The sequence below is a fragment of the Vicia villosa genome, unplaced genomic scaffold (assembly GCF_029867415.1).
Source record: "Vicia villosa cultivar HV-30 ecotype Madison, WI unplaced genomic scaffold, Vvil1.0 ctg.000041F_1_1_1, whole genome shotgun sequence".
In the NCBI taxonomy this organism is placed as follows: Eukaryota; Viridiplantae; Streptophyta; class Magnoliopsida; order Fabales; family Fabaceae; genus Vicia; species Vicia villosa.
The window spans coordinates 1,025,102-1,039,169 of NW_026704972.1; the positions used below are offsets into that span (position 1 = coordinate 1,025,102).

A 14,068-nucleotide genomic window follows, 5' to 3' on the forward strand; every position below is an offset into this window, starting at 1 on the left:
AAAAAAATCACCGGTTTTTAAAAACCGTTGATTTTCCCGGCTTTAGCAGTTTACACCGGTTTTGACCGGTTCACACCGGTTCAATGACATTCCTGATCTAGCTATTGAATCAGACCGGTTACCTGGTCGGTTTCCGGTCCGACCGGCCGGTCCGGTTTTTAAAACACTGCTTTGGACCTTCGCTTGGGGGAACATAGTAAACTGAACCAATATCACCATTAGAGATGTGAGCTGAAGCATGGACATTTTGTTGTGGCATGGTGTTGATTGAAGAAGAATTTGCAAAGAAATTCAAATATGAATACGAATCAATGAGTAGAATAAATCTTCACTATAAAATAGTGTACACTATAAATTTTGGCACGAATTGTTGGACATTCCGCAGTTTTTTCTCAAAGACTAAAATAAATCACGTTATTTATTTGCCAATACGCAATGTGATTGATGGATCTGAGTTTTATGTCAATAACGATTTTGAGAAATTGAATGATTTTGTAGGAGAAGAAGAGTTCATAGATTTCTACTAATATCATATTAATCTCTCATAGAGAGAAAGACATAAAGCAATTGAACTATATAAAGAATAACACTTTGATAAAAATAATCACAGTTTCATTAACAAATAAAAACAGAAGAGCACCTATTGCTATTGGTACATTTATCAACTTTAATTTCCAGGCAGAGATTCAAGATGGAACTCATGAGGAATGCATTCCTTATTCTGTCTCAGCCTGCTGTTCCGTATATATGATATGAATATTGAAGTTATTCTTAAGAATGTAAGGTACTTTTTTCGGTTCTATACTTGAAGTGAAGAACAAATGCATCTGTTTAACTTGATGATGGCATGTACTTGTTCTCCAAGAATGATCTAAAAAGAATAAACGCTTGGCGTGGTTTATGAAGAGGAACCTCGTGTCCAGCGCCTCTTACTGTCACGAATGTGAGCCCTTTATAAACTTGGCTCCATCCACTAACCTTGCCGCTGTCATACCAAGGATACCAATTGACGATGGTTGGAAGCTTCAATGCGTCAATAGAATATCGAGTGGCGGTTAGTGGAACTACAGAATCAGTGTCTCCACTGCAGCCAAAATACGAGAGTTAAGAAGAGTTCTAATTCTAGATTACAGAATACGGTTTCATTTGTAAACGATTTGATTTTAAACTTTGAACCACAAATATACATGTTCGGTACCTGAATACCCATATCCGTAGACTAGCATTGATAAGTTCATGATATATAGGAAGCATAGACAACGGCGAATCAGTCCAATAATTCCCAACAATATCACTGTTAAGAAACAAAATCATAACATTTTAAAATCGAAATTTTGATAGAATCATAGACCTCGATAGAACATGTTAAAAAGCATATACCTGCAAGTTTTCCATATATATGGAATCCCTGTTACATTGGCATGAAGTGCCTTCTGAACATCTGGACGATTGAAATACAAATCAGAATACCTTTCAGTACACGGATCATATGCTCTTGACATCCATGGCTGTTTCGTTTTAGAAGATCAAAATGAATTAAGCACAATTTGAATGTATGCATTCGCAATAGATAAACCAATTCAATGGGTTGATAGCGTATAGAGGCTTACATAACGACCCTTCAAGCTGCGTTTAAGCGACGCCGTATTGTTACAAGGCGGTGTATAAATGCTATATGGATCAATGTTTCCTTGCTCAGCAACTGCGAGTCTAAGAGCCTGCATACATTGCACGGATGGATGCTGAGACGATCCAAAGTCACATGCAACTCTTAGAATTTTATATGTGGAATCGGAAATCAAACCATGTGTCCACCAGTACTCAAATGTTCCGATATAATCATGATAATCGTCAGTAACACCATTTCCAACCTGTGCCAACAATCATAGAATTGTGTTAAGCATTTACTATAAAGTTTTCTTCTTAAACCGAAACATGAGATCCTAACAATCTTACCATAATTCCCTTAAAATTCATAACTGGATTATTGATTCCCTTATTTCTCTGGTAAACAAGTTGAGCCAATTGAGGAACATAATGACCTGAAAATCATATAACTTTTAACAAATTGAATAATTCTTCATGGTACAACGCACCAAAGTCGAAAACCGAGGAATCAATTATCAAACATAGATTCACCTGCATAACTTTCTCCAGCAATGTAGAAATCTCTATGTTTATACTGAGGAAATCTTTCAAACCAATTTACAAGAAAAATATATGCATCCTCAGCTGCAAAGTCAAAACAAAACCAGATCCCAAATCATTACAAACTTATACATCACAGACACGACACTTATACACATAGTCATATTCAATTGTTGCATTATCTCAAATTTTATTAGCGTCTATATGTCGATTCCAATGTCTATGTCAGTGTCGGTGCTACGTAATTACAAACTAAATTACCTGTTTTCTTGTCACCAAATGTGTACAGATCTGCTGTTTTATTACAATAAGAAAAACCAACACCGGCGGGAGAATCAAGAAACAGTATATTTGCCACTGCAACATACAAATTAAGAAATAGGCATAAATATTGGGAAAAGCGAATCGAAACGACAAGGGTTGAATCTCGAAAATTTGACTTACATTTGTTCCAAGCATAAGGATTCAAGTAAAGTGATTTGCCATCAGACTTAATATGAAAAGGGCCAATCTCCTCAGAAGCACCATAAGCAATAGAAGAACAACCAGGACCACCATTAAGCCACAAAACCAGTGGCCTTGAATTGGGTCCACGGCTCAGTGGTGCTTCAGTCAACCAGTAAAACAGTGCTCTTCCATTCTGTTCATTCACAGTCACATAACCTGAATACTGTTCAAATCCAACATTCCCTGGTTGCCCTGGTAACCAACCTATCTTATCTCTCTTCTGATCTTCAATAGAAGAAGCCAAAGAATTTTCAATGGATAGAAACAAAACAAAGAATATGGCATAATAAAAACAACCCATTATTCTATCAATCAATCAAACCAAAAATGAGAGAACCAATGGAATCAAAGACCAAATCTAGGAACACACATCCCAATAGAGCTTTTTTCACATAAAACTAAAAGATCTAAACTTCAATCTAATCTAAACAAATGCCAGGTGAAAGAAAGTAAGAGGGTTAAGAGGGGTAAGAGAGAGAGAGAGTGAGGAAAGAAGAGACATAAAAGTATGGTATATATAAACAAGAACAAGTACAAAAATAATGTTTGTAATAATGAGTTGTTACCAAAGTAGCAACAACCATGCATTTGGTCTTAGAAATCAATAATGAATGGTTTGAATTTTCTTTGCTGTTTGTAGACTCATTGTTGCATGTTATGCATTGTATGTTATCTTGATAGTTGGGTGGAGCACATGGGATTTCTCAAAATTTCCGTCTTTGTTGTGGCTAAGATGGATTTTTTTTCAATTTTTGGAGTGTATAATAATGTTAGAAACATCATTATTGAGGTTTTGAATTGTGATTGTGTCATCGTCAAGGTCAATGCTAGTTTATGCAATTGTTGTAACACTTTTAATGTTACTAATTTTTATTTACAATTCATGTATGAAAGTTACACAAGCATCTCTTTAACTAATTAGATATTTTTTTTGGTCTAACTAATTAGATTTTTTTTTTTGGTCTAACTAATTAGATTTCTAGTTATATAATTTATTTATTTAATTGATATAAGCTCAATCATAAATTAATGTGAGATGACATATTTCTATGATAATGAAAGGGGATGACTCTAATTGATCACCACTTATCTGAACTTATATTGTGTAAGATTAATTTGCAGATATTATGAATTATTTATTGTGGGTATAGTGATTATATGGAATTTATTTACCTTTGTTAAAAAAAATAAATGCATTTTATTTTACAATCTATTTTGAGATCATGTCTTTCGGTTGATTGACTTTTGTTATGAGGACAGTTTTTTAAAATTCGGACATATTTGGTCAATCGGATCGATTAGACCGTAAATAAAAGATATGGCAGAATAAAAAGTTCAAAAGACCAAATATACAATTGATCCGGTTAAAATCGATATGACACATTTAATTCACCTGTCAAACCAACAAACCAGAGAGTTTGCTTGGGTCGCGGGGTTGTCTTGTTTTTTACTAACACATTTTAGAGGAAGTACAAAAATTTCAAAATTGAAACAAAATCCCCACCTTTTTATCTCAAATTAAATTATGAAACTTTCATAATTTAAAAAATATATCTCTTCCAAAACTATCCTTACATTAATTACTTACTATTGTTATGGGTTAGCAATGTAGTTAAGGGTACATGCGCAATTGTGTTATTTCTCCAACATGAAATCAAAAAAAAAATAAATACACTTAACTATCTTTCTTAATAAGCGTGAAAATTGTCTTTTTTGCTTATAAATCAAATCGGAGTAGTTGTATCAATTTTTTCATTCAAATTAATTTTTCATGTATACTGCTTTGGATCGCCCACATGGTCCAAAAAGTTCAGAAGTCCAATGGTGGTGAAAGGCGACGTTCAGTGTAGAACACGAGGACTCGTTTTTTTTCACCAAGCAGGTAAACTCTCCCACGAATCATATTTTAGCCGTCCAGATCGATCTGACGATTGACTGCACCTCACGCTCTCTCACACTCGTTTAATTGGTAACCAATTATCCTATTTAAATAGGAGATCGTGCCATTTCTCAGGTATTCAAATCCTTTCTCATTCAAACTCCATTTCTCACTCTCTTTGTGACTTGAGTGTTGGAGTGCTAGTCTTGTAGGTTTGTCTCCTCTCCACCGCATCAGAATCCTTGATCCACCGCAACAGTGAATTCACCCTGTCTAATCATCAACAAGTTCTAGAGTGGAACATTTGTGTCGTCTATGGGAATCGACTTCTGATTCCTACAATTACCACGATCTAACATTTCTTGATTCAACACAATTGCTTCCTATAGAAATACATGTCACGTTTGATCAAAGTGTGGATCTCCATCTCTTAATCAAGCCCATCAAATTAAACGTCTAACTTTTTCTGTCTGACTCGTCAAACATTGGCAGCTTCCAAAGCTACTTGTTCTACCGTCGAACGACAAGCTATTGCAGTCACGGAATTGGCTAGGAATCCTCTTCCTCCTCCTTAAGGGACAGAAGATCAAGTCTTAATAACTCCTTATTTTGTTCCTCTGTCGCATAATTTTATCCAACCAAGGTCAAATCAATGGGTGTCTCGACTTCCTTTGTTCCTCATATCTATGTCCTTGTTCTACCTAGGAGAATTTTCATTCCGGCCTATACCACCATCGAACAATGTTTGGAGAAGAAGCGATCCCCATTTTTCTGCTCTTACAGACTCATCTTGGCCTACAAGGAGCCAATGAACTATCGAACAGCGTGTAACAGATGGTTCAATAGTATAACTCTCAAGCCTTAGTGGAAAGGTTGGCTTAAATTGAAGACAACTTACACAACACCAGTCAGAGGAATAACAATGTTCAAGAGGAAGTTTCACACAAAACTACCATCCTTAAGATGAGTAAAGACCCAAAAAATGTCCAAAAATCTCCAAGCATTCGTCGGCACAAGCACGGTTGGAATATATGTGCTTCCAAGTATAGTCAAGAAGTGATCCAAGATGGAAGCCCCCTACAATTCCTTGAGACACCTAATGCCCGAGCCCCCACAATTCTTAGTTTTACATACTTCCTCCTAAATCATCAACGAAATCCCCCCTATCCTTCCCTTCATACCACAAAAAATCCCTTCATATTCTAATCAATTTCTTCAATACGAACTTTGGTATTTTGTAGAAAGATAAGAAGTATATGGGGATTGCATTGAGCACATAGTTGATAAGAGTGATTATACTACCAATAGATAAGAAACGAATTTTCCACTATGACAATGTACTTGTCACTTTATTCACAATAGTGTTCCATACATGTTGGTGTCTATGATTACATCCAACTGGAATGCCCAAAACATTAAATGGGATATTACCTTGTTGGCACCAAAGGAATGTGGAGGTTGCCTGCAAAAAGACTCTTCAACATGTAGTCCAATCAAGCTACTCTTGGACGGATTGATGTACAGACCTGAAACTAATTCAAAACTCCACAATAAAGCTTTTATGCACCATAAGTTACTCCCAAAATCTTCCCCAATTATTACCGTATCATTTGCAAATTGTAAATATTAGAATACAAAATCACCCTTCACTTTAAAACCTTTGAATGCCCAACACTCCACCGCTTTTGAAATCATCTTCGCGAGTCCTTTGGCAACTAAAAAGAATAAGAATGGGGATAGAGGATCTCTCTGTCTAAGACCTTTCTGTGATGCAAAATCTTTTATGGGAATCCCGTTAACTAAAACGGATAGTGGCAAATGAAAGCATCTATACATTACAGCCACTTATCATCAAAGCCACATCTCCTTAGAACATACTTAAGGAATCCCTAATTTACATTGTCATAGGCCTTCTCAAAATTTACTTTCAACATTAAGCAATTCCTCCTTTCTCTACTTGCAATGTCCATGATCTCATTCAGAACCACAATATCGTCTTGGATTTGTCTGTCCGATTTACCTATCTTCTTCAACATGTTTGCCAGTATCTTTGCCATGATTTTGTACAAGCTACCCACCAAACTTATGGGCTTGTATTCTCCAAGCAATTGTGGGTTATCTACTTTAGAAATAAGTGCTATAAGGGAAGCATATATTGCCTTAGGTAGATTAGCTTTCTTATGGAACTCCTTAATGAGATTATAGATATCCATTGAAAAGGAACTCCAGCATTTTCTAATAAAGTTGAAATTGAAACCATCCAGTTCGGGGCACTTGTCTCCATCACAATCCCTCCCAGCTTCTTCTAATTAAAACACCTCTGCCAATGTTAATTGATTAAACAAAATACATTCCAATAGAGGACGAACCAAAGTCGACTCTTTAAACTTTGCTTTGAAGAAATTGTTCATCTCTTCCTTTACACCTGCCACACTTTATATTCTGCCTATTAAGAAATTGACTCCCACTAGTGAGTTTCTCCTCATTCTAGCCTTCAAAGAAGTGTGAACAAAAATGGTGTTGAAATCCCCTTCTTTCAACCAAGTCATCCTAAATTTTTGCTTCAACATGCTCTCCATGAGGTGTAAATTTCTCCAAAATGAAGTCGAAGTTTCCTTTCGTTTTCCAGCCAACATATCCACCACTGCCGAGTCTGAGCACATGAGTTCATCACAAGAATTGATTTCATCCAATGCATTCACTATCTTCAAGTCCATCCATCTGAAAACCTTTTTGTTCCACCATCTTAACCTCTCTTTGATTATTCTAAATTTTTCTTTTATGATGAAAGAGGATGACCTTTTGACTTCGATCAGTTTCCACTCTTTATTAACGAAATCCACGAAGCGCGGATGTTCCAACTAACAATTCAAAGACCTAAAAGATTTTGGACCCCAGTTAAGAGAATTACAATTTAGCCATACCGGACTATGATCTGAAATATCTTTTGGACAAATTTTCTGGCTCACAACATCTATCAAACCAACAAAACCTTCAGATAACAGAAACCTGTCAATCCTAGTCTAACGCCTTCTCCCCACCTTTACACCAAGAGAACTTCCTTAAACCTGTTGGTAATCAACTTCATTAGCATACCTGATGTGTTGGTTCACGAAATCTTATTCCACAATTTTTTAAAATAAAAAAAAAAAAACTAAATGGACGATCTCTTTTTCATACTTACATGACTAATATATATAATAATGTGATTAATTTAACTTAACAAATAATTAACTTAATTTATTATTAAGATTGTAGTTATTTTAACAAAAAAAATTAATAATATTTTCCATGTAAATTTAATAAATTATTCATTCAATTGAATTAACCACGTACAAAATATGATTAATTGGCCTAAAAAATAAAAATAGTTAATTAAATTCACAATTAAAATTTTAACTAACTCAACAATATAAAATAATTACTTTTTTAATGTAAATTAATTTAATCATCTCAATTATATTAATAATCATTTTTATGTGTAATTAAGTGTGTTCGGTCACATATAAAAATATATTCATTAAACACTTTTCTAAATAAATAAGGCAGAGGTGGCGCTGAGTACGGGCTCGCGTGGCAGGAGCTCAGGGCCCCATAATTTTAGGGACGCTAAATTTTTTTTCCTTACCCATATATATATATATATATATATATATATATATATATATATATTAAAAGAGAATTTTCTATTATAAAAATACTTGCTGGAATTTTAAAAAAATAAAATAATGGTTAACAAAATTATAAGGGCGCTACAAAGTCGAAATTAATAAAAGAATGTAATTTCTCATAAATAAAATATAGAGTAGAATAAAATCAATTAATTCCCCTAAAATAAAATCAATTAATATCTATAATTTTAGCAACTAAAGAGTTTAATTGAGGCATTAAAATTAAAACAATGATATTAAATTTTTTTATATTATTGATCCCAAAATTAAGAGTGAAATACTACCTTAACTAGCAAAAACAAGATAATGATCCCAAAATTAAGAGTGAAGTCGAATTTTTAGCAACTCATGCAATTGTAAACTTTGAATTTTTAGTAGCTGTGAATATTTGGTTTGAATTGTTAATTGCTATTAATGAAATTAACAAAAGTTTGCAACAAAAAAAAAAACATGTGTATTGATGTGGCTATAGAACTAGTAAAAAGTTTGATTAGGTATTTGAAAAAATATATAGAATCTGAATTTGTAAATGATAAGGCTAATGCTAAAAAGATTGGGAATGAAATAGAGATTGAATGTGTGTTTATTCAAAAACGTCAAATTAGTAGAAAACAACTCTGACAAAAATCCATCTCAACTCATATATCCGAATTTGAATCTGCTGAAGAATCTTTTCGAAGTCATATTTTTGAAAAATAGTTGATTCTTTCATACGTACAAAAGAACAAAATAGTAGTAGTATCTACTCGTTAGGTTGTTTTCCTCATCAAAACGGTATGTTATATAGATCCATGCAAACCGGTGGGAAATTGAGTATAAATTTGTAATTCATAGGGCATGGCATGCTAAAACGTAAATGATGAGGTTTTTAGTGATCATTGATTAATGGTCCAAAATAAAAGGAAAATTTTAAGAATATTCGTAGTATTTAATGTTACATGATTTCTTCAGAGAAGATATCACACACATTTTTCAAATTTGTTTGGTAGGACTTTTGACTATTATTTTCAACCTGGTAGGCCACTGTGTTGGGAGGGTTTTATTTTTATGTTTGAAAAGATTGTAGACATAGTATTAAAACTTTATGACAACCATTGCAGAGAAAATGACAAGCATGAATAGTAAAATTGAATAAGGTTACTAATTAACTAGTGAATAGTTGTAAATAGTGTTTTTGGTTGGGTTCTTCACCATAACAAGATTCAAAGTTGTTGTTCTCTTTTGCTTTAATGGAGGAAACATAGAATTGAAAACTAGCGGTAGCCAGCCATCTGGACCACAAGAAAAAGCTTCTGCATACTAGTAGTTCTTCAATCTGGCTTTCTCTTTATCTTTTTTTTTTTTTTTTGATGATCAACATGTTTCTGCTTCAACTTCCTATGAGAGTTTATCACCACCGATTTAGTCCACTTCGGAGTCAGTTCTGACATCAGAGTTTATCACTACCGGTTTAGTCCACTTCGGGGTTAGTTCTGACATCAAGTGGTTTCAGCCCTCTTCCAATCGCAATTACGGAGGATCGAACTGTAATTCCCTCTACCAAGTCTAACGTCAATCACTACTATGGTTCTGTTTGGTAAGACATGTTTTCGAGCTTATAGCTTATGTCTTATGTCTTATAAGCTCATATGATACTTTAGACCCGTTTGGTAACGATCTTTTCATCACGAGCTTATAGCTTATTTTACTAACTTATAGTTTATTTTCCAGACGCTATTTCAAATAGCGTTTTAGCTTATGTCTTATAGCTTATTTCTTTTCTTTTTTTTTTATCCTTATTCTTTTAAAGAATTGAAAAATAAATATAGACATTTTTTAAGTTAATAGATTAAAATGAATTTTGATGTTAACATACAAAATCAAAAAGCATTAAACCATAAAATTACGTCGTACAACAATTTTCAATAGGAAATTTCACTTATAGTATTGATTGAAAATTTTAAAATTAATGTATGTTCTGCATAAATTTTGCTAAAATTCGCAGAAAATAAAGCAGATAAACAAAAAAAAAATAATAATTAAAATAATGAACGGAAGACATTATCCTCTAATTCAGTAATTAACCCATAATATTTTAATTTTAAAAAATAAAAGTGTGACAAATTGAGAATTAAGTTTTAAAATATAGTAACATTTAAGAAATAAACTTTAAAAAATGTGACCTCGTAGGTAAAAAATTCCCAAATAAAAAATATCATAATAAATACCCAACATAATTGTGAATGATATTTTTCTAATATTGACATAAACTATATAGCATTTTCTAGTAATTTTGCCTAGTTTAATTTGCAGAAATCTATCCAAAAAGAGGTTGCTCAACAGTACAAACTGAACAAGGCCTTGATGAAACCAAGGATATAAAAAACATTATGTTACCTCTTGCTTTTGACAGGTGTATGAAAAAGACAAATATAAGAAGATCCTACCTCATACAATTTGACAATCTTGTTTTTTCTAATTTTTACTCCCACTCACAATGAGTGATACATCACACCATTTCACACGGATTAAAAAAAGTGTAAAAAAGTAAGAGAGAATATTGTTTTTACTATAGTACCCTTATCATGTATTGAGAATGATGAACTTTTTATTAATTAGAGGGTAAAATTGGAAAAAGTCTATTGGAAATTGAAATGGGTCACTCATTTTGGGACATCATATTATTCTAAATGGGTCACTCATTGTGGGACGGAGAGAATACAATCTAATGTTTTCTATGAAATGTCCATCTTACGTTATGCAATGTTAGACTTTTTATGAATAATTGATCTTAGGAACTAGAAGAGCATCATTCCGACTGACTGTGATTTGATGGAGAATGAGCAATGTTACGACTAATTAATTAGGGAGTGGCTCTTACCCAAAATCTCATATATCACTCTTTTATCTTACTCACTCTCTTCATAGAAACATTTTCATACTCGGCCCTTAGAATTAATTTAGTGTTGAGAGAGCGAAATATTTAAGTAAGAGTTGTGCTTGTGTAACTACCAAATGAATTTGATCGATTTGTAATTGTAATTCAAGAGTATCATTCTCTTATAACATTAATATTATTATACAGGTGTTACACCCCAAAATTTGTCCTCCTACCTTTTTTTTAATTGACTTAGACTTTTCATCATATCATATGCATACATACATGTCATCGGCTATCTGATCACAGGATTAAGGTTCCATTCTTCAAAAAGATATAGCAGAAGTGACTATTCTGTCAAGTTGATACAGTGAATCAAGAATTCAAGTTTTGAGGTGCAGTACGGTCCGCATATTTTCTCAAGTTCTCTCATCAGGGACCAATCAAATCCCTGTTATAGCAAGTATTCTCGCATTCCGGTGTGCTTTACATCCAGAGTTTCCGATGTTTCGAGACAGTTCAAATGGAAAGTTCGTTCTTACGGTGCAAGTGCAAAATTCGCAACTCCCTACTGGAAGGTCATACGCTCTCAGTTTTCGCGTTACAGTGACTGTTTCGGTACTATCTACGTCTTTCGTGTTTGGCCCGGATGTCAATTCATTAAGGAAAGTGGCGGGAATTAATTGTTTCTGATATTTCAGTTTTACCGTTCCACTGTCTTTTTGAGGTTTGAAAATTCATAACTTCCATCCGCCAAGTCAGTTTGAGGCGAGCCATGTAACACCCTTCTAAACCCGCGCGACAATTATTAAAATAATCAGAGTAAAATATGAAAACAGGGGTACAATTAAATTTTTAAAACCAAACATAAGTCATTTGTCACGCTTTATTAGGAACGATTCATCAAAAAAACAATCTCATGTTTATCACAACGGAATAGTATAACATCACCGATTCAAACCAATGAAAACATAATCCAAAACCAATAAAATAGAGTATAATGATTAAATTCTAAAACTATCGTTCCCAGTGTTACAAGACCAGAGCATGACCGACACGACCCAAAATAACTGGATAAACTCTACGAGCTATCCTCACCGAGCACTAAAGCAGCTACTCCTCAATCTGAAAAGTATCAACATGTAAGGGTGAGTCTCATCCACAATTAATAAATATTATGCGATCATAAGCAATAAAATGTCATAAGCATATCATTCTCCCGATCATAATATATTCAGATTTTCAGACAATCATTCAGCAGTCATACCAATGAATACATCACCAAATATAACATTGAAACTCATTCAATCATGTCATATCAATATGCATATGAATGTACTGACTCTATGCATGTGGTACCAAACATCATGGGATTAACCCATCTGACTGATCTAAATGTCAGCGAGATACAACCCTACCAGCACAAATTCCACACAATGGGAATTATGCCCACCATTGATCCAAACATCACCAGGATCCATCAGCAAAATGATTTATGAATGAATGAACACATATAACATACTTATAACATCACCAATCCGATGCACTGCATCGTCTCACCAAAATTCACCATTATCATCACCGATAAAGTATGCACATGTCTTAGCATCATTCCAATCATATCACACATTTTTATATCAAACATATCATTCAATCATGATAATAATCACAACAATTCAATCACCACATCAACACATTGTCACATTCAAGAATATATGCATACAATGTTACATTTCATCCACTTAATTAAATCGAGATTTAAAATAAAATTGGGCCACTGCTCATCTCACCAAATTACCACATAAAGTACTTAATTAGCTTCGCAATGCTCAAAACGGCACATAAATCGGACACACGGATCAAAAGATATGGATTTTAGGAAATTAAAATATTTTCAAAAAGCTTCAGTGGTAACCGGTTACCTAAATTGGAGTAACTGGTTACTACACATTGCAGTAACTATCTTTTTCAAAAACGTTTAGTGGTAACCGGTTACCTCAATCCAAGTAACCGGTTACTGTCTGACGGACAGACCAAAATCCCATTTGTAACAGCGGTAACCGGTTACCTCAATCCCAGTAACCGGTTACTGCCTCCCAAACTGCAACAACAACACCAAAACCAACAGTGGGAACCGGTTACCACACCTCAAGTAACCGGTTACTTTGTACCTGCAACCCGAAAATCCACTTTTGACAGCAATTAAGCATTTCCAATTCAACCAATTTCATCCCCAACCGAACACCACATACAAGCAGCACCAAATTATATGTTACAACACAATTCTAACATGTTTTAAACATCAATTAATAACATGCCTCATCATCATCATCATTCGATTTCACCAAAATCATACAAGGTTATGCAATTTATCAAAACTGAACAATCCAAAACCTAACATATTCTAATTGAATCAAACAACACACTAATCAATCCTATTACCCATGAATACATAAGAGAGATTAATCGGAAGAGACTCCCCTTACCTTAGAGTTCGATTTGGTTCTTCCCCTTCCTATGCTCTTCAGCTCTTTCACGTTCTTCTCCTTTCTTCAATTTTTGCTCTTTTGCTTCTATTTTCTCTTTTTCACAATATTCTCGATTTTATGAAAAATAGTTAAACAATTAGTAAGCCCCACTCACTTAGCACCCTCTTCTTACTAAACACAACATAAGGCCCATTTAGCATTTTTTTCACTATCTCCCAAAGTCCAGTTAATTAACTAATTCCAAATAATTAATTTAATTTCCAATTAGATTAATTCATGAAATTATGGGATGTTACAACTCTCCCCCACTAAAAGAGTTTTCATCCTCGAAAACATACCTCAAGCGAAAAATTCAGGATAAGAGTCCTTCATCTGACTCTCCAGCTCCCAAGTAACATTCCCACCTGATGCTCCTCCCTAAGCTACTCGGACTAAACTATTTCTTTACCACGTAACTGCTTCAACTTTCGATCTTCGATTCTCATAGGCAAGGTCTCAACTGTCAAATTATCCTTCA

General features: G+C 33.9%; 1 protein-coding gene across 1 annotated transcript; it reads right to left on the reverse strand.

Annotated features, from left to right (window-relative positions):
- Positions 1 to 567: 567 nt before the first annotated feature.
- LOC131622720 (serine carboxypeptidase-like 27) lies at positions 568 to 3,402 on the reverse strand. Its single transcript, XM_058893754.1, has 8 exons — positions 2,593 to 3,402; positions 2,410 to 2,505; positions 2,140 to 2,232; positions 1,957 to 2,042; positions 1,611 to 1,871; positions 1,381 to 1,508; positions 1,199 to 1,294; positions 568 to 1,084 (listed from the first exon to the last, which is right to left on the reverse strand). The coding sequence occupies exons 1-8, from the start codon at positions 2,954 to 2,956 to the stop codon at positions 832 to 834; spliced, it is 1,377 nt and encodes a 458-aa protein (XP_058749737.1). The 5' UTR covers positions 2,957 to 3,402; the 3' UTR covers positions 568 to 831.
- Positions 3,403 to 14,068: the final 10,666 nt, after the last annotated feature.

Coding starts and splice junctions, on each gene's coding strand:
- LOC131622720 (XM_058893754.1), bottom strand. CDS start 2,956: ATGGGTTGTTTTTATTATGCCATATTCTTTGTTTTGTTTCTATCCATT. Junction 2,506..2,592: donor TCCTTATGCTTGGAACAAAT/GTAAGTCAAATT, acceptor TGTATGTTGCAG/TGGCAAATATACTGTTTCTT. Junction 1,295..1,380: donor TATATATGGAAAACTTGCAG/GTATATGCTTTT, acceptor GTTTCTTAACAG/TGATATTGTTGGGAATTATT.